The 21,618-nt window shown below is 44.4% G+C and overlaps 1 protein-coding gene across 3 annotated transcripts in view; it reads left to right on the top strand.

Moving 5' to 3' along the window:
- The window catches only part of RTTN (rotatin), a 385,080-nt gene that overhangs the window by 196,326 nt on the left and 167,136 nt on the right, over nucleotides 1-21,618 (top strand). For all 3 annotated transcript variants that reach the window (XM_033934249.1, XM_033934250.1, XM_033934251.1), the window contains 3 exons: nucleotides 5,611-5,765; nucleotides 12,563-12,782; nucleotides 20,913-21,041. In XM_033934249.1, the coding sequence (XP_033790140.1) occupies nucleotides 5,611-5,765; nucleotides 12,563-12,782; nucleotides 20,913-21,041 (504 nt within the window). The remainder of the gene's footprint in view (nucleotides 1-5,610; nucleotides 5,766-12,562; nucleotides 12,783-20,912; nucleotides 21,042-21,618) is intronic.

Here is a 21,618-nt window from a genome sequence, read left to right as displayed (position 1 = left end):
CTACCGATGGAGGCGCGCACGAAGTTCAAGCTAGGATGTCTCTGCTTCAAGGTACTAAATGGTCTAGCCCCAAAATACATTACAGACCTCTTCTCATTCCCAACCAATAGACATGAAAGAAAAACACACATGAAATTTATCTCCCCACCGGCTAGAGGGTGCAAATATAAGAGACACCATCAACAACTGCTATCATATCAAGCTGCCATATGGGGTAAAGACCTAGAAAAACTAATTGCGCACACAAACAACTATGAAGAATTCAGAAAACACCTAAAAACTTACCTATTCTTGAAATACCTAGGTAACGAACCGGAACATCAACCCCCCTCGTAACATCACCACACACCTGAACTTGCAACTGTTAACCCCAAACCCCCAATCACTAAACATGAACACTATACGAACTTACGGAATATTTCTACTTCTGTGTAAACAACTTGGCGCTTCCGGGCCTTGCAACACACAAACTGACGTTAACATTACCAATGTTATCAGATGTACAATGCTATACTCTTTAAGTAGTTGTACGAGATATACACTGCTATACTCTCTAATTCGCTGTATGTAAAACTTCTCGTGATTGTATTTACAGTTTAGTTTATTGTAAACCGCCTAGAAGTCGCAAGATTACAGGCGGGATATAAGAATAAAGTTATTATTATTATTATTATTATATTATGTATATTGGCCTTAGATTCCTAGTATGAGTCGAGTTAGGCTAACAACTTGTATCAAAAAACTTAATTATGGCAAATTGTAACCTGTTAACTGTATATTATGTATGTTTAACCTGTAACCTGTTCGGAGCGCTTTGGGGAGAATGGGATAGAAAACTAATTAAGTAAATAAAATGTCAGCAATAGCTACTAAATCTAAACATTAAGGGCTCCTTTTACTAAGGTGCACTAGCGTTTTTAGCGCATGCAGGAAATTACCACGTGCTACGCTTCTAGAACTCATGCCAGCTCAATGCTGGCGCTAAGCGGCAATGTAACGCGCGCTATTCCGCGCGTCAAAGCCCTAGCGCACCTTAGTAAAAGGAGCCCTAAAAGTGTTACAATAGTACTTGGTCAATGTGTTTCTACAGAGTCACAATATACCATATCTTTTAAATCAACTTTTATATTAGAAAAAGGTATTATATAATGTACATCTGCAATCCAAAGCCATGTCACGGAAACCAAGTATTAAAATCCTTAAACAGCATAAACCTTTTAGCTTCAAAAACTTTGTTTTCACATGCTTTAGCTACAAATAACAATTAATTGCCATAGAGACACTATAGATGATTTCTATAGAGCTGTCAGCTTTGTTGCATAGAGTATCTATTAATGAACATCACCATCGTTAAGCCAAAAGTATCGTATATTATTATCACCAAACTTTTATAAGACATCAATTAACTAAAACTGGAAATGTACAAAAAAAAAAAAGAAACTTCAGCTCATATTGTTATACTAAATTGCATCTCTTTAAAAAAAAAAAATGACCAAAACAGCCAACGATGAATATAGACACTAAGGTCTGAATTCTGTAAGTGGCGACTGCCATGGCAGGCACCTACAAAATGGGCGTCTGCCGTGCGTCAGTCACCAACAAGCGCCGCGTCCAGAATCACAGCTCTAACGGACCCTAGATACCGGAAATATAGGCCAGGATTTTTCAGACTTTGACGTCACTAAGCAACGCAAGGCACCATGGATCTAGGCGCTGGTCTAAGAAGAGGGTCTTGTTTCTTACCCAGGGGTCTCGAGTTTTTTTTGGGGGGGTCTTTTGTCTTGTGCGTTCTCCCCCATTCGACCCCTCCCCCAGCACCGGTTCTGACTCAGTCTCCCCTTCCCCTCCCCCAGCTTTGTTCAAGTTGCTGAGGGTCTCATGGGACAATTATTTTTTGTTTGGGGAGGTGTTTTCACCTGATAAGAACTTGGACCCCTTGGTGGACCCCCAAGATCCTCTTGGGGAGATGGATGCCACTGGTGGGTGTTTTATGGAGCTGCCAGCTGGTGAGGATGCATCGGTGATGCATATTTTTTAGCTGGAAGAGCTCCAGCAGCTTAAGAACATAAGAATAGCCTTACTTGGTCAGACCAATGGTCCATCAAGCCCAGTAGCCCGTTCTCACGGTGGCCAATCCAGGTTACTAGTACCTGGCCAAAACTCAAGGAGTAGCAATATTCTTTGCTATCAATCCAGGGTAAGCAATGGCTTCCCCCATGTCTTTCTCAATAACAGACTATGGACTTTTCCTCCAGAAAATTGCCCAAACCTTTCTTAAAACCAGCTACACTATCCACTCTTAGCACAACCTCTGGCAGTGTGTTTTCAGAGCTTAACTATTCTTCTGGTTTTGTCGGTTTTGCATTTCGAGAAGGATATAAAAGAACCCCTGTGATGCGCTTGTGGTGGACTCCCCACTTCAGGGGATCCGCTCAGCCTCCTGCTCTTTTCCTATGCATCAGGATATTCGGGATATTGTGCTTGCGCAATGGAAGGTGCCGGATTCGCTTTTTCGTTTTGCATGGTCTATGGCTTACCTGTATCCCATCCCGGAGGGGATAGGGGTACCTTGAAGTCGCCTGTGGTGGTCTAAGCCATCGTTTGTCAGCATACGATGCCAGTTGAGGGCGGCTCGGCTTTGCGGTACTCTGAAGATCATAGGATAGAGTCTCTTCTTTAGCAGAATTTTGATATGGCTGCCCTGGCAGTCCAGGCAGCGATGTGTGACGGTCTGGTAGCTTGGGCTTGTTTTCGGTGGTCCGAGCGTGTTCTTGACTAGGAGTCTAATGACTGGTCCTTGATGGATCAGGAGATTGCTAAGATTGAGATGGGCGCTTCCTATCTCTCGGATGCCATGTATGATCTGCGGGCTTCTACCAAGTCCATGGCTCTCGGTGTTGCCGCTCATCATACCCTGTGGTTCCGGGGTTGGTTGGAGGATGTGGTGTCTAAGGCTAAGCTTACAAAATTTCCCTTTCGGGGGTCTTTCTTGTTTGGCAAGGATCTGGATAAGTTGGTTCAGAGCTTAAATGACTCTTAAGGTGCTCCATCTTCCTGAGGACTGGGCTCGCCTGCTTGTGCAGGGGGGTGTTGCTTGGGGGCGATTGAAGGGCGACTTTTCTTTCCACCAGGTCTTCCCGGGTTTCTTTCAGTGCATGCAGTCCTTTTGTGGGGCCCGCAGGGGAGGGCGGGACTGCTCCAGTGGCCCCTCTGCCACCCGTCCAGTGCAGAGACTCCTTATGGGCCCTTCCCATGGTGTTGGTGGGTGGCTGGTTACGGGAGTTTTACCAGGGGTGTGCCATAATCACTACGGATCAATGGGTCCTGGAGGTGATTCAGGACAGATATGCTCTGGAGTTTGCCCAGTCCTTGTCAGATCATTTCCTCTCTTCTCCTTGTTAGGCCACCTGGAAGAGGCGGGCTTTTTGTCAGACCCTACAGCAGTTACTCCACCTCAAAGCTGTAGTACCCGTGCCTCCTCAGGAATTTCGCACTGGCAGGAATTTCATTTACTTCATGGTACACAAGAAAGAGGGGTCCTTTCAGCCCATCTTGGATCTGAGGGAGTCAACAGGGCACTCTGGGTTCTGTCTTTTTCATATAGAGACCCTGAGATCTGTCATTCTGGGGGTTCAGCTGGGGTAATTCCTGACTTCTCTCGATTTGACGGAGGCCTACCTGAATGTTCCAATTCAGACCTCCCATCAGCGGTTCCTTTGCTTTCCGATCTTGGGAAGGCACTATCAGTTGTGTGCGCTTCCCTTTGGTCTGGCCATGGCCCTTCGGACATTCACCAAAATTATGGTGGTCGTGGTGGCGGGTTTGCGCAAGGAGGGCATTCTGGTTCATCCCTATCTGGATGACTGGTTGATCCGAGCAAAGTCTTTTCAGGAGAGCTCCCGGGATACGTCTTGGATTGTGGAGTTCCTGCAGTCGCTGGGATGAGTGGTCAATCTGTCCAAGAGCTGATTGGCTCCATCTCAACAATTGGAGTACCTTGGGCTTCTCTTCAACAGCGACTTGGGGAAAGCCTTCCTTCCAGAGGCCATAAATTGGCATTGTGAGTGATGTCATTGCTTCAGTTGACACATTTTAATTTATTTTGCACCTATTATTTATTGCAGTCAAGTTATATAAAGAGAACGTAGATATGTTCTTTACCAATAACTAATAATATTCAGCAGCAGTGATTCATTTTGTTTGAAGAATTTTTTTGTTTTTCAGCTAAGCCAGTTTCACAATAATAATGGGAAAAATGCTTTGGCTTACCGGTGTGATCAAACATGATCTGGCAGTTTTATATAGAATATTCCTATAATGCCAGGGAATGACTTAATTTACTGTAGAGACACTTCAACTCTAAGATTTATTAATTCAATAGATGGTACAGATTGAGGTGAACCCTGAGGTCAGTACTTCATTTGTGGCTCTATAAATCTAGATGCTGAGTATAGTTGGTATACTGTATTTATTATGAACTTAATATTCCTTTTACATGCTTTCTTTGTAAGAGTAATCATTCTATATGGCAGACAGTAGTGAAGAATGAAAAGAGCCTAGATAATTCTATTCTGTGGTACTCTGTGCTTGCTGACCACTGAGCATCAGTTATCTAGATTTAGATGTTATGATAATTTTATTTTATTATACCTGGAAGTAAGAGTAAAACATTTTAAGAATTATTTACCATTTTTTTTCAAGAAATTCACCCTAGGTGCAAATATAAGTCAAATATAGGTAATAGAGAATTACAGCAGTAAAAATATTCAACAGTAGATAGTATACCATAGTATGTCACATAAAATTGTCAACTCAATTGGATGCATACCTTAGGTTTAAGTGGAGTTGGAACATATAGACAGCTAAGAGAGAGTGACAGGGGATAGGGACGAGTGTGGCGCACCCTAAGGTTGTGGGTTCAAATCCACACTGCTCCTTGTGTCCTGGGCAAGTCACTTAATCCCCCCATTGCCCCAGGTACATCAGATAGATTGTGAGCCCATCGGGACAGACAGGGAAAAAATGCTTGTGTATCTGAATAAGTTCATGTAAACTGTTCTGAGCTCCCCTGCATGAGCCAGAGAGCGGTACAGGGTTGGGCAGGAGCTCGAAAAGCTTGCTCCTGCATACCCTGGCCACGAGATCTGAGACAGCCATTCAGGGAAGGAGGGGCTCAGCACAGGGCAGGAGTGCAGAAAGCTCACTCCTGCCCATACAACCTGGACCACCAGGGATTCGATAAAAGATGAAAAAAGGAACATGGGGGGGAAATTGTTAGAATCGGCTGGGATTGGAAACGGAAGGGATCCCTCCTGTCCCAGCCTACCAGGTCATATGGCAGGCCAGCAGAGGCCTGCAACAAGTCCGGGAAGGGATAGTCACTGGGTGATGACCCCCATTTTTGGGCCATTTTTTTGGCCCAAAAATGTCATCCTATATTTGAGCATATACGGTAGATACCTCAGTTTAGGAGCACAACTTTTTTTGAACATTGTCCTCAGTTTTGGTCATTACATTTTCTTCCACAGCTAAAGCCTCAATTGGTTAGTCTGTTGTACCAATAGCCTGTTTTGCATATATAGTTCAATGTTACATATTTTTATACTCTAGAATCCAAATCCGTTATTAGACTTGATGGTACAGTCAGAATCCCAAGTGCAAAATGAATGCGATGATGCACAGATGGCTATTAGGCAATATCTTCGAAAGGAGCTGATGGTGTTCTTTAACACTTTACTGGTCCGTTTTATGTCTGTTACTGACAGGTATGTTACAGTCTATGCTTATATTTCAGTTTTAGGTTTATGTGTTTGATTCTTTTTTTTTTTTTTTTTTTTCAATTTCTTTATTGATATTTTGAACTTGACAATGTTTGATTCTTGATATACTGCCTTTATCCCAGGACAAGCAGGCAGCATATTCCCACATATGGGTGACGTCACCGACGGAGCCCCGCAGCGGACAGCCTCGAAAGCAAACTTGCTTGAAGATCTCGAACTTTCGAGTGCTGCACCGCGCCTGCGCGCGTGCCTTCCCGCCCGAACTAGGGGGCGCATCTCCTGAGAGGATCCTCAGTTCGTTTATTTCCGCGGAGACAAGAAGACACGTTTTCTTTCTCTGCAGCATTGCCTTCTCATCACCGCGGCTGTTTCTTTTCATTTATAGTCGGTCGCTGTGTTCATTTTAATTTTATCTTTTCTTTTTAGTGTAAAAAAAAAAAAAAAAAAAAGTTTCTTCTTTTTTTCCTTTCAGTTCGGCCGTCGAGCTTTGGGCCTAGGCCTAGGCTCCTTCGTTCGACACGGACTTTTATTTTTCCATGTCCCGGCCTCTTACCGGGTTTAAACGTTGCCGACAGTGTAATCGGGTGATTTCGGTCACCGATCCCCACTGCCGTTGTTTACAGTGCCTGGGTTCCTCTCATTCCCCAGAAGATTGTCATCGCTGCTTTACTCTTACTCCACGAGCTTTTCGGCGGCGTTGTGCTCAATTTTTTCAACTTTTTGGTATGGAGCAATCTTCGGAGCCGGCCTCGACCGTGGCGGCTGCACCGGTCTCGAAGGCCTCGACTCCGACGACCTCGACACCTGTGGTCTCGAAGGCCTCGACCCAGACTCCGGCTGGAGTTTCGGTCTCGAAGGCCTCGACCTCTTCTACTTCGGTTGCCTCGAAGACGACGTCTTCCACGAAGCCTTCTACGGGGGGTAAGTCTCCGAGTTCCCTTTCAGGTGCCGTATCCAAGAAGCCACCAGAGTCCTCGGCGCGCCCACTTTCAAAGCGTACCTCCAAGATAAGGGAATACTCACCTTCGAGGTCGCCCTCTTCGGAGCGTACTGCTGCACCTACGAGGTCAGAACCTTCTGTCTCGGTGCCGATGCTGGAGGACATGTTAAAATCTATCCTCACTACTCAAATTACTTCTTTGGTAGCTCAACTGGTCCCGTCCTCGACCTTGCCTCGGGCTGACCAGCCTGTTACTCAGCCGGAGCTTCCAGTCTCTCGAAGCCGATCCCGGACACCGAAAAACATTTCTTCATCGGAGTCGTCTCCGGGCTCACCTCCTCCGAAGCATCGGTCGAAGCATTCCAGACATGTAGCCTCCAAGCTTCGGAGAGAGTCTTCGACGATGGATACCGAGGCTTCTTTGTCTCGTTCTTCGAAGGCGAAGCAGGGTTCTCGACATCGAGCCTCCACTCGAAGCCCTTCTCGATCCAGAACCCCATCGAAGCCAGTCCGTCGAGACAGTTCTCCACACGCCTCGACTCATTCTCTACCACGTACACCAGGTACTTCTCCATCCAGGAGTCTAAAGAGGAAACATTCTCTTACTCCACTTCACAGTACAACTTCTTCTCCTACTGTGCGTATGGAATCAGACATTTCTACATACTCTAGAGAAAATTCTCCATCCTACTCAGTACAACATAAATCTCGCAGTGGCTCTCCTGAAGAATCATCTGACCCAAAATCAGTTTCTTTTGCCAAATTTATTTTTGACATGGGCCAAGCTCTCAAGCTAGACCTTCATTCAGACTCTAAATATACTCCTGAGTACTTGGCGGATATGGAGCTTCCCCATCCTCCTAAAGAGTCACTCAGATTGCCTATGACTCCTGTTCTACAGCAGACCTTCACTCGCAACATGGAGACTCCTTATTCTATCACTGCCATCCCCTCTAAATTGGAATCTCGTTACAGAACGGTTCCATCTAAAGGATATGAAAAGTCTCAACTTTCTCATCAATCTCTAGTGGTAGAGTCTTCATTGAAGAAAGCACATCCCTCCAAAATTTATGCTTCAGTTCCTCCTGGTAGGGAAGGCCGTACCATGGATAAATTTGGTCGACGTTTATACCAGAATTCTATGATGGCAAATAGAGTTCTAAATTATAATTACATTTTTACGTCCTATTTCAATCATTTTTTAAAGATTTTGTCTTCCTTTTACCCGGATGTCTCCACCAATCGTCTATCGGAATTTAAAAATATCCTTAAGACTCTTTCTCAATTGAGACTATTCATGCTGCAAGCTTCCTATGATGCCTTTGAACTCTCGTCTAGAGTCTCGGCTTTTGCAGTAGCCATGCGTAGATTAGCATGGTTACGGATAGTGGACATGGATCCAAACCTTCAGGATAGATTGGCTAATCTTCCTTGTCAAGGAAATGAATTATTCGATGACTCCATTGAAGCAGCTACAAAGCGTCTTTCAGAACATGAGCGCTCTTTTGCTTCCCTCATCCGTCCAAAACCTAAACCTGCACCAACTAGAGGTTTCAAACAAACTCCACGTCGCTATCCACAGAAAACAACTCCTGCTTTTTCTAGACCTCCTGCTCGTCGGCCTCCTCCACAACAACGACAACAAAAGTCACAGACCCCTGCTAACACTAAGCCTGCTCAGTCTTTTTGACAATCTCCACTTGAGCATTCCAATTTCTCTGTTTCCAAATTCTCCCCTCCCCATAGGGGGTCGCCTGTCCAAATTTTATCATCAATGGGAGCTCATAACATCAGATCTCTGGGTACTTACCATTATCAGAGAGGGATACTCTCTTCGACTCCTTCAGGTGCCTCCAGATCGCCATCCAAGAGAGTGTCTTTCAAATCAGTCGCATCTTCCTCTTCTTCTTCAAGAAGCTCGGGCTCTTCTTCTCCTGCGAGCTGTGGAGGAAGTTCCTCTCTCCCAAAGGAACTCGGGATTCTACTCCCGTTATTTTCTAGTTCCCAAAAAGACGGGGGATTTGCGACCGATTTTGGATCTCAGAGCTCTCAACAAATTTCTAGTCAAAGAGAAATTTCGAATGCTCACTCTGCCAACTCTATATTCTTTGATGGATCAAGGGGATTGGATGTGCTCCCTCGATCTCAAAGAGGCCTATACTCATATCCCCATTCATCCAGCTTTTCGCAAGTACCTCAGATTCCAAGTAGGAAATCTTCATCTTCAGTACAAAGTTCTCCCCTTCGGTCTGGCTTCTTCCCCCAGAGTTTTCACAAAATGCCTTGTGGTTGTAGCTGCAGCTCTTCGCAACCAGGGTCTCCAAGTATTTCCATACCTAGACGACTGGCTCATCAAGGCTCCCTCTCTTTCAGGGGTTATTGTAGCGACCCAACAGACTATTCTCTTTCTTCAAAGTCTGGGATTTCACATCAATTTTCCCAAATCTCAACTGATTCCTTCTCAGTCTCTCCAGTTCATAGGAGCAACTCTGGACACTATCAAACTGAGAGCATACCTTCCACAACCACGTCAGGATGCACTCCTTCAAATTTCTCAACAATTCTTCCAACTTTCCTCTGTTCCAGCAAGGAAAATGATGGTTCTGCTCGGTCACATGGCCTCTACAGTTCATGTGGTTCCTTTTGCCAGGCTTCATCTTCGCATTCCTCAATGGACACTGGCATCTCAATGGCAACAATCAGTGGATCCACCAACTCGACTAATTTCCATCACTCCTTCATTAAAGAAGTCTCTCCGTTGGTGGATGCTCTCTTTGAATCTTTCAAGAGGTTTAATGTTTTACCCTCTTCCTCATCAGAAGGTCCTCACAACCGACTCGTCAATGTATGCCTGGGGAGCCCATGTGGACGGTCTTTGCACTCAAGGGCTCTGGACCCAAGCAGACCGGAGGTGTCCTATAAATCTGTTGGAACTCAGAGCGATATTCTATGCTCTCAAAGCTTTTCAGCATCTTCTTCACGACATGGTGATTCTGGTACGTACCGACAACCAAGTAGCCATGTATTATGTAAACAAACAGGGAGGGACGGGATCTCACTCCCTCTGTCAAGAGGCTCTGAAATTGTGGCAGTGGGCGATTCTCCACAACATCTTCCTCAGAGCAGTTTACATTCAGGGTCAACACAACTATTTGGCGGACAAATTGAGCCGTCTTCTACAACCTCACGAATGGACACTCAATTCTCCTACTCTTCGCCAAATTTTTGCTCGTTGGGGGACTCCGCAGATAGATCTGTTTGCGTCACCTCTCAACTTCAAACTGCCTCAATTTTGCTCCCGCATCTATACTCCTCAACGTCTCGAAGCGGATGCGTTTCTACTGGACTGGAGGAATCAGTTCCTTTATGCTTTTCCTCCGTTTCCTCTGATTCTCAAGACTCTAGTCAAGTTGAAATCAGACCGGGCCACCATGATTCTGATAGCTCCTCGGTGGCCCAGGCAACCTTGGTTCTCCCTTCTACTTCAACTCAGCACCAGGGAGCCTCTACTTCTACCAATATTTCCTTCTCTACTCACGCAGAATCAAGGATCTTTGCTTCATCCCAATCTACAGTCTCTACATTTGACAGCTTGGTACCTTTCTCTGTAACAGACTTTTCTCAATTCTCTCCATCTGTACAAGATATTTTACTTGCTTCCAGAAAACCATCCACTAGGCAATGTTATGGTCAAAAGTGGACAAGATTTTCTGCTTGGTGTTCTACGCATAATTTACCACCCAGATCTGCTTCATTGACATCAGTTCTGGACTATTTACTTCATTTGTCACAATCTGGACTTCAGACTACATCTATCCGAGTCCATCTTAGTGCTATAGCTGCTTTTCATCAGCCTTTGGAGGGCAAATCCCTTTCTGCACATCCTATGATTTCTCGTTTTATGAAAGGACTTCTCAATCTACATCCTCCTCTTAAACCACCTCCTGTGGTTTGGGATCTCAATGTTGTTTTAGCTCAACTTATGAAATCTCCTTTTGAACCACTTGACAAAGCTCATCTCAAGTATCTCACTTGGAAAGTTGTGTTCCTGATTGCTCTCACTTCTGCTCGTCGTGTCAGTGAGTTACAAGCGCTAGTGGCTGATCCACCTTTCACAGTTTTTCACCATGACAAGGTTGTTCTCCGTACTCATCCTAAATTCTTGCCTAAAGTCGTTTCAGAATTTCACATCAATCAGTCTATTGTTCTACCTGTATTTTTTCCAAAGCCTCACTCTCACCCAGGAGAGGCGGCTCTTCATACCTTGGACTGTAAACGTGCTTTGGCTTTCTACTTACAACGCACTCAGATTCACAGAACGTCTCCTCAACTTTTTATATCCTTTGATCCAAACAGGTTGGGTCGTCCTATATCGAAGCGTACCATCTACAACTGGATGGCTGCTTGCATTTCTTTTTGTTATGCTCAGGCTGGTCTTCCTCTGCAAGGTCGAGTGACGGGCCATAAAGTTAGAGCTATGGCGGCATCTGTAGCTTTCCTCCGATCAACTCCTATTGAGGAAATCTGCAAGGCTGCCACTTGGTCCTCGGTTCATACTTTCACCTCTCATTATTGTCTGGATACTTTATCCAGGAGGGATGGCCATTTTGGCCAATCTGTTTTGCATAATCTTTTCTCGTAAATTGCCAACTTCCCTCCATCCCTTTTTACTTAGCTTGGAGGTCACCCATATGTGGGAATATGCTGCCTGCTTGTCCTGGGATAAAGCACAGTTACTTACCGTAACAGTTGTTATCCAGGGACAGCAGGCAGATATTCCCACAACCCTCCCACCTCCCCTGGTTGGCTTCTTGGCTAGGTATCTGAACTGAGGATCCTCTCAGGAGATGCGCCCCCTAGTTCGGGCGGGAAGGCACGCGCGCAGGCGCGGTGCAGCACTCGAAAGTTCGAGATCTTCAAGCAAGTTTGCTTTCGAGGCTGTCCGCTGCGGGGCTCCGTCGGTGACGTCACCCATATGTGGGAATATCTGCCTGCTGTCCCTGGATAACAACTGTTACGGTAAGTAACTGTGCTTTCTTAGCCCATAAGCTAAAGTGTTGTAAATGGAGCATTGGAGTGTTAAGTGACTTGTACAGAGTCACAAGGAGAATTGAATCCAGTTTCCTCCAATACGTAGCCCACTGCACTAACTATTAGGCTGCTCCTATAGAAGTGAGAGAAATGTCAAAATATACAGTAAACTATTTCATATTCTCAAACTGATTTATTTTTTGTTTAATGGTAAAGTACCAATAATTGACCTCATGATACCACTATGTGTGTATCTATATTTACTGCCAAGTACTGAATACCCTTACTGGGTTGTTTAAAGCTATATGTTACCTGTACTTTGACTGTGAACCATTCCAGCCCACCTGCTTGCATTTTAGCAAATATTTTCATATTATCAAGGTTAAGTTGTTTGATTCTTAGTTTTGGAGACCTGATGCGTGCAATTCCTTGCTGTGTCCAAATGTAAACAATCAGCACTCTTTGTCTAGATGTACTAAAGAGTGCTATGCATTATCATACACGTTGGCAAACATTAACAAGAATTATGTATCACAGGTCGTGTTTTATGTAGTGAAATTAATTTACTGATGACATGCAATTATATCATATCCTCCCTTCAGATTTTTTTTTTGGGGGGGGAGGCTAGTTTAGTCCCAAACTGAGGGAGATCAGAGCACTTTGTGATTTTTAACGCTGCCCTTCCATTGGTGTCATGAAGCATTTTGAAAGCTGTCCTGCCATTGTTTTCTAGTCATAATCACATGCAAGTTGAAGAAAACTAAGCGCATCATAAAATATTCACATACTTCCTTGTTTGTTTTTCTTTCAGAAAATGTATGATGCTGGCTGGCACTTTCAGAACACAGTTGGCAATGAAGTTACTTCACTGTTTACGAGTGACTGATGCTCCTCATTTTTATGGGTTGCCTTCACTGGAGAGGACAGTGCGTGGGATGGTCTATGTCACAGCACTCCCAGGGTGGAGCACATACTCTCCAACAAATGAACCAATTACAATATGTATGAAATATTTATCTGGTCTTCTTGAGGTACCTTTTATTACATATTGGGAAACTATTTAATGATTATATATTATAGAAATGCTATAATCTTGCTGATCATAAGTAAAAAGATGGAGAAAAGAAAATGTGCATACATATAAAAGGACTGAACTAGCCCAAGTTCAAAACTTACATGCTATAGCACCAATTGTTAAGGCTTTAGAACTAGCTAACTAAGAACTATCAGAAAATACTTCGATGCAACTTCCGTTTACTGGTGCAAGCCTCCATTCTAAGCTTGCTCGACTACTGTAACATCATTTATTTGGGGTCTTTCAAGAAAACCATTCAAAGAATCCGAATTATCCAAAACTCGGCAGTAAGTCTGATTTTTGGCTTTAAAAAATGGGACCGCATAACCCCCTATTACCAAAAACTTCATTGGCTGCCCCTGGAGGCAAGAGTCCTGTTCAAATTTGCCTGCCTTTGATTCAAATCCATTCTTGGTTCAGCCCCTACGTACTTGGTCTCTCATTTGAACTTGGATTGTTCTATCAGGCCTACACGCAGAGTCCACATGTTCACCCATCCAACAACAAAGGCCTGCCGATACAAAAGATACCTGGACAGAACACTTGCTTTCCAAGCAGGCCAAATGAACAACTGGCTGGGTAACATAATTACACACTCCTCATCCTATCTAAGTATTAGATAACTAGTAAAAACAAACTTGTACAACTGATTTGTAACCTAAGAACTCCTATTGCCCTATCTCTTTATACTCTATCCGATTTGTAACCAAGATCTCTCAAACCCTCTCTGTACTCTGCTTACATGTATTGGTGACTTTACAGTGTGCCTATCCTCGCTGATTGTTCCAGCCCTTCTTATCTCTGCATTCTGCTTACATGTATTCCATGACTTTACATTGTGCCTTTCTTCGCTGATTGTCCAGCTTCTCTTATTGTAAACTGCCTTGAACTACTATGGCTTTGGCGGTATATAAGAATAAAATTATTATTATTAGCTGCCATCCAGTTGCACATCTTTTGTAAGCATTCAAAATTTGACTAGTCTTATAAAATTTCTAAAGCATTTACTGAAAATAAAAGTAAGGAGGTAGTTATTAAGGTGTCTAAGGCAGTAGCACAGATTATTTGCCCTATAACAAGCATTAAAAGTCAATAATGTGCATTGTATTAATGTAGCATTTGTTAATTTAAGTTCATGTAGGATAATGCTGGACACACAGGGCTTGATTTTATAAAAAGACACAGCAAAGATGCCCAAAAGGTTTAAAATAGGTACCTTATTTTATAAAGCCAAATTCCCTTGCAAACATCATACGATTCCTTATGGATGGGTTCTATACCCCAACTCAATCATTTTTTTATCAGCTTCACTTCCTTGTCTCCCTGAGCAGTGCCCTCTCTCTTCAGTCTTAACTTCTGCAAGTGAGTTGAGAAGGTGTCTTTTCATCTGTTGTGCATTGGATTTCTTATTTTCGGGTTAAATCTGATTAATGTTCGCAAGGTTTTCCCATGCTAAGAGATGGGTTAGCTCTGCCTGGGAGAGGATCCAGACATTGGGGTCTGCAGCCAGGAGTGCAGTCCTTTTGAAAGAGTACCTGCCTGGTCAGCTTGTAGTATCACTTAGAAGCTCGGGACTAGGTCCCATGGGAGTGGTGCTCACACCTGTGGAAATCAACCGCTGGCGTGCAGGCTGAATTGACCCTGCAACTGGCTCGAAGGCGCGGTGGTCAAGTGCATCCCTCTCCCCCTATAAAGAATCATGTGGCAGTGTGTGGGGTCAAGTGTGAGGTCAAGGGTTTCAAGCTCTGTGAGCCTGAATAAAAGGCAATCCAAAGAGACAAACTGCTGGAGCATCTTTGCTTGTCTGAGGCAGAAAATCCTCCTCCATTTCCAGCTATAGTTAGAAGCTGATGCAGGTACAGTATATAGACGTTTTGTGAGTACAGATCATTACTGTCTATGAGAGACTTTGGGGTAGGTCTGAATTTAGCAATGCTAAGGGTTTCTGAGGTTGTTCCATAGGTCTCTCACCTGTAAAATCTTATTTTCATGATTTTTGAAAAAAAATTGTTTTGCTCCCGCATGCTGTTTTTTTTAACGCCAAGTAGCACCCATGGTGACCATATTGGATTTCATGATTTTATTTTAAAAGCCTCTATCTGCCTCAAAACACCTCAGTTTTGGTTTAAATCGATTATAATGGACTCCTCAGGTGGTTTGTGCCAGGAATGTGCTGGATGGTCGTCTGAAAAGCATCTGTGTACCGCATGCCTCAGGGCATGTGAGGGGGGAGGAGCGGGAGCCTTGGACTTAGCTCCCTCTGGTCCCTCTATGGGTCTGGGGTCGCTTCCTTTCTGAGCACACTGCCAAGACCCTTCTCCATACCCTCATGACCTCTCGCCTAGTCTACTGCAACCTGTTTTTAACTGGCCTTGTAAACCATCTCTCTCCCTTTCAATCTGTTCAGAACTCTGCTGCACACTCATATTCCATCAGTGTCACTATGCCCACATCACCCCTCTCCTCAAGTCACTTCATTGGCTCCCTTTCCATTTCTGCATACAGTTCATTTAAAGTGTATTTGTTCCATAGCTCCTCATTATCCCAGGACAAGCAGGCAGCCTATTCTCAACATGTGGGTGACGTCATCCACGGAGCCTGGATGCGGACAGCTTCGCAAGCAGACTTGCTTGAAGAACTTTAGAAAGTTTGTGACTGCTGCACCACGCATGCGTGAGTGCCTTCCCGCCTGACTCAGGGTGCGCGTCTCCACAATTCTCAGTTTTCCACGGAACCAAGTAGTCTTATTTTGATGCTCTGCGCTAGACTCAGTTCTCCTTCGTGCCTTCTCTCACCATGGCTCATGTATTATTTTCTTACAGGGTCACTGTGTTCTTAGTGTTTTCATTTTAATTTTAAAAAAAAAAAAACTTTAATTTTATTTTTTCTTTGTGTCATGGCGGGGCCTGCCTCGGCCTGCGGGCTTCGATCTCCCTGAGGCTATTTTTTTCCGTTAATGTCCCAGCCGGTCACAGGCTTCAAGAAGTGTAACTGTTTCCAGTGCGCGATCTCCCTCACTGACCCACATAGGTGGTGTGTTCAGTGTTTAGGACCTGACCATCGTCCGGAGTTGTGTGCCTAGTGTGCTACCCTTCAACCTCGAGCCATTAAATGTCGTCGAGTTCAGGTGGAGAAAATCTTTGGCGGTATGGATCTACTAACCCCAGTCTCGACCTCAACCTCAAATCCGGTCAAGTCTCTCATGGGGGTTCCGCCTTCTGCATCGACCTCAACCTTAGTCAAATCTTCCTCGTTTGGAAAGTCCTCGTCCTTGAGCAAATCTATTAAGTCTTCTCCTGAGGAGTCATTTTCCTCGCTGTCTCCCTCATGTCAGGTAGCGCAGCAGTCTGTTCCAACAATGGTTCTGAAATTGCCCAAGAAACATGTCTCCAAACTGAAGAGTCATTCTTCCTTGGAGACTACAGCCACACCAAATATGTCAGATCCTAAAGTCTTGGTGTCACATTTGCAGGCTATGATCCAGACCATTATGACTCAGGAGTTTGGTAATCTGCGTGCCAAACATACTCCTGCCTTGACTCTGCTTCTTGCAGTCCAGCCTGAGCACTCAGCAGTATCACAAGGAGTCGAGTCCTTGACAATGCCTTGAGCTGAATCTACACACTCTATGCAAGGAGTCGAGTCCTTGAGAGTGCTTCAAGAGGATTCTACACACTCTATGCAAGGAGTCCAGTCTTTGTGAGTGTCTCATCTGGAGTCTACGCACTCTACCCAAGGAGCAGAGTCCATGCGAGTGCCTCGAGATACCTCAACACAAAGATTGGGGTCTCGACTTTGATCTCCACACTCCAGCTCTCCCTCCTCGCATAAGGTGTCGCCCATTCCGAGACATACGGCGAGGATTCCTTGACATTCCTCTCGGTGGAACCTGCCTGGTTTGAGGCACAGTTCTCCACATCAGTCAAGGCATTCATCCCGGCGCCGGTCCTCTTCTTGAGACAGGCCTCGCTTCTCCAGGCCTCGAGACTCTTCGAGACCTCCAACTCCAAGGACACCACCTCCAGAGCCTTACAACTATGCTTCTTCTCCTGTGAGGGATTCTATCCATTCTCTCAGTGCATATTCAGACCTCAGGTATCAGTACTCCAGAGAAGCTTCACCTTCGTTCTCTGCTTTGCGAGAGGTCACCCTTCCTTGGAGCAGATATCTTTTTCTTCATTCCTACGTCAAATGAGTAAGGATCTCAGTAGTACTTTGGACTCCGATTCCAAATATTCTATGGAGTATTTGGAGGAAATGGGTATGCCTCGTCCTCCTGCGGAGTCTCTTAAATTGCCCATCAATAGACTTCTTTCTCAAACCTTCAAGCGGAATCTTGAAACACCTTATTCCATTCCTGCTATGCCAAGAAATCTGGAATCTCGTTACAAGATGGTCCACTGCAAGGGCTTCAAGAAATCTCAATTATCCCATCAGTCTCTTCTTGTGGAGTCTTCTCTGAGAAGGATCAATCCTGCCAAGGTTTATACCGCTGTCCCTCCATGGACAAATTTGGTCGTCACCTATATCAAATTATCTTATGGCAACTAGAGTTTTGAATTACAATTTTGTTTTCACGTTTTATTTCAAACATTTAGTTGACCTCCTGCCTGATTTTTTTTCACATATATTCCTCAACATCATCTTCCAGAGTTTCAACATGTGACTACCACTCTGGCTCAACTCCGCATGCATCTTCTTCAATCTTCCTATGATGCATTTGAACTTTCCTCGAGGGTCACTGCCTTCTCAGTAGCAATGCGCCGGCTTTCCTGGCTTCACACTGTAGACATGGACCCCAATCTTCAAGATCGTCTGGCCAACATCCCTTGTCAGGGCAATCAATTGTTTGATGACTCCATCGAGGCAGCTACTAAATGATTGTCTTTGCATAAGAAATTGTTTGCTTCCATCATTCTACCTAAACCTAAGCTTTCTACCTCTAAAGGCTTCAAGCCTCTTCCATTTTATCAGAGGCATTTTCCACAGAGAGCAGCTCCTTATACATGAGCTCCTGCTAAGAAACAACCTCAACAGCAAAGGCAGTGAAAACCTCAGACTCCTGCTGTGCCTAAGGTCTCTCAATCTTTTTGACCATCTGATACAGAGCATAACCTCCATCGTTCTGCCTCTGTCTTCTCCCCTTCCTATTGGAGATCGTCTCCATCATTTTTACCACCTCTGGGAGATCATTACATCAGACCTCTGGGTGCTGTCAGGATACTCTCTTCATTTCCACCAGATCTTCCTCCAACAGAGTATCCTTCCTATTCATCGCAGACCACCCTTTTTCTTCAGGAACCTCAAGCTCTGCTTTGTCTCCGTGCCATCGAAGAAGTTCCCTTGGAACAGCAGAGCAAGAGGTTTTACTCCTGTTACTTCCTAGTTCCGAAGAAGATGGGCGATCTGCATCCTGTCTTGGATCTCAGAGCGCTCAGAGCTTTAGTCAAAGAAAAATTCTGAATGTTGTCTCTGGCATCCTTATATCCCCTTTTAGATCAGAACGATTGGTTCTCTAGATCTCAAAGAGGTTTACACTCACATTCCCATTCACCAGCCTCTTGACAGTTCCTCAGATTTCGACAGTTTGGCACCTCTCAACCTGACAGCCACTTCACACCCTGAGATTACCAGGATGACAATGGAGCATTGGGAAACGCCAGAGGCCCTTCTGACTGGGACAGGGTGATAATGAAATTATATCCCGTGGCTGCTAAATTTCAACAGCTGTTCACTCCTCCTAAGGTGGATTCTCTGGAGGCACAGGTTACAAAGAGAACTTCTCTGCCTAGCAAAGGAGAAGTGATCCTGAAGGATATGCAAGATTGTAGGGTGGACCTGGTCCTCAAAAGACATTTGAGGTGTTGGCCTTGGGCCTTAAAGGAGTGGCTTTAGCATCCTTTCTGGTGCGAGCCTGCCATAAGATACTATGCCAGACTCCTGTTGCAGCAGAGGCTGTTTGTCCTCTGGAGGCACTGGTTGAGGTGGATTATGTGGCTGATATTATTTATGACATGCTCAGAGTCTGAGTAAAGTCTCTTCTTACTCTGTCTTAGTAGGCAGAGTGGTATAGATCAGACAGTGGGTGAGAGATTACTTTGAGCAGACTTCCTTTTATGGGTCAATTGCTTTTTGGAAAGGTCCTGGACAAGCTTATGACTAGTGTAATGGATTGTCGTCCAGAGTCCTTGCCAGACAGTCAACAACGAGGCTCAAGAAGTTCCAACCGTGGTTTTTTTTCACTGCTACAGGAGGCCCAATTAGGGGTCTGTGGGGCCCGTGTCATGAAGCTTCTTCAAGGATCTAGACAAAGGATTAGTAGCTCCAGGAATGCTTCAACATCTGACTCTTACCCAGCAGCCAATTCTAAGAAGTTCCAATGATACCAGGTCAGCCTCCGAACTTCTCCGCATAGGAGGAAGACTTTCAAAGTTCTGGAATAATTGAGCGCAGATTTCCACAGGTCAGTGGGTACTGGACATCATACGAGAGGGATGCAAGCTAGAGTTCAGTTGGCCCCTCACTGCAGTTTGCCTGGACTCTCCTGCAGGGCAACTGGAGAAGTTTGCCAAAGTCAGAGCCACTGTGCACAGACTGTTACAAATTGGAACAATAGAGCTGCTTTCAGATGCAGACTCGGACTCCGGGAGATACTCCATATTCATTATCATGCCCAAGAAAGATTCAGACAATTGGAGATCAATTTCTGGATCTCAAGGCCATCAACTCGTGATGTGTTTAGTATCCTTAGTATAGTAATACACTCTTCATTTTTCCATCTCCAAACACAAAACGCACATCACCTTTTTATGGTCTGCTTTATTTATTGTTTTTATTAATTCTTATCATGTACTGGTGAACACTTATTCACATACTTTCACCATTATTACTTCTTTATACACCAATTAATCATTCAATGTCTTCAGCTCATATAATTATTGAGTTTACATTTTCTTTATTAGGACCCCTGAGGAAGACAATGTTGATCAAAACATGGGTCCCATATTGCTATAAGTGGTTTATGTGTACGTAACAATTTGTTTATTTGTTCACAATAAATTTTGCCTGCATCTTGTACACCTGTCTGCAGTCCTTTTATTGTCCTTATTTTTGACTATTACGCATCATTTAAACCTGAACTGTAGCAAAATGTTCTTTAAAAAAGCAAAGTATAAACCTGTGTGTTGCAGCAACGTTGCTAACTCGTAAAAATTAATTGTAAATAAGAGAGAGGTTCAAGGTACAGTCAAACCTCAGTTTGTGAGTAACGCGGTTTGTGAGTGTTTTGCAAAATGAGCAAAGAACAAAACATTCTCGCAAATCTTGCCTCGCATCGCCAGTCCACCTGCCCGCCCAAACCCTTACCGCGATTGGACACCGGCACTGGCACCAACCCACAGAACGTGCTGGTGCTGAAAGAGTCTGTCGCCTGCCGCTGATCTCTGCTGGGCCTTGAGCATTTGCGCATGCTCAAGGCCTTCTGGCTCCTGCTCTCTCTGAGATTCTAATGAGATTCTCAGTTTCCCTGAGAATCTCATTAGAATCTCAGAGAGAGCAGGAGCCAGAAGGCCTTGAGCATGCGCAGATGCACAAGGCCCAGCATAGATCAGCAGTAGACAGCAGGCTCTTTCGGCACCGGTAAGTCCTGTATGTTGGTGCTGCATGTTGTTGCTGTATGCTGTGCTGCATGCTGGCCTGTTGTGGTGCCCGAATGTGGTAAGGGTTCTGGGGGGGGGGGGGCGATGCCGGTTTATGGGGACGTTGCTGGTTCTCGGGGGTGGGGTTGGCGAAGCAGGTTCCTGGGGGTGAGGTGGAAGCACGCCAGTGGCCTTGGGGGTGGGGATTCTTTTTGGGATGTGGTGGGGTGGGGGTAGAAGTGTGCCAGTGGCCTGGGGTGGGATCTTTTTGGGATGTGGAACGAATCATACAAGTTTCCCTTACTTCCTATGGGGAAACTCGCTTTGATATACGAGCACTTTGGTTTACGAGCATGCTTCTGGAACGAATTATGCTTGCAAACCAAGGTTCCACTGCATTTTCTTAATTTGCCTAAGCAAAGCTGACACAAAATTTTGGTTTTTTTCAGGTGATATCGTCTTTCTATGTTGAATGGGGAGGAAATGCATTGTCCTTTATGGGAAAAGGGGTCACCAAGAGCACTGTTCTGTGCTTGCTTCACTTGTCACATGAGATGATGGTTCAAGCTAAAAATATGGTGAGAGCAGGAATAGCTTTTTTTTGTTTGTATTCTTTATGGATTGAAATGAGAAAACTAATTACCTACATAGATTTAGTTTACTGTCTGGTTTCTGTCACCTGTTTCTACAAGGGATACTTAAGGCTCAATTTACTGCTCCTGCTTTGGGATTTAAGAACACAGTAACTCTTGGTTTTTTTGTTTTTTTTTTGTTCAAATTTGTATTGAAATATAACAATTAAAAAAGAGAAAAGAATAGATAAAGAAAAGAACCAATACATGTGTACTCATAATTTAAAGTAATATTCTAGCTTGTAATATTCTAGCTACGGAATAGGATAATGGACATATTTATCTAATGGCTGTCACATTTTGACTATCTGAAATTTCTTATTGGTCTTTTCAGCAGGTGCTAATTCTAATTTAGAAACCTAGAAACATGATGGCAAATAAAAGTCAAATGGTCTATCTAGTATGCCCATCCACAGTAACCATTATCTCTTCCTTTCTCTAAGAGATCCCACATGCCTAGCCCAAGTTTTCTTGAATTCAGTCTCTTGTCTCCACCACTTCTTCCAGGAGATTGTTCCACGCA

This window comes from Geotrypetes seraphini, chromosome 2 (genome assembly GCF_902459505.1).
Source record: "Geotrypetes seraphini chromosome 2, aGeoSer1.1, whole genome shotgun sequence".
Taxonomy (NCBI): domain Eukaryota; kingdom Metazoa; phylum Chordata; class Amphibia; order Gymnophiona; family Dermophiidae; genus Geotrypetes; species Geotrypetes seraphini.
Note: the sequence above shows the minus strand (reverse complement) of the source record. Positions and strands in the feature narration are given on the sequence as shown.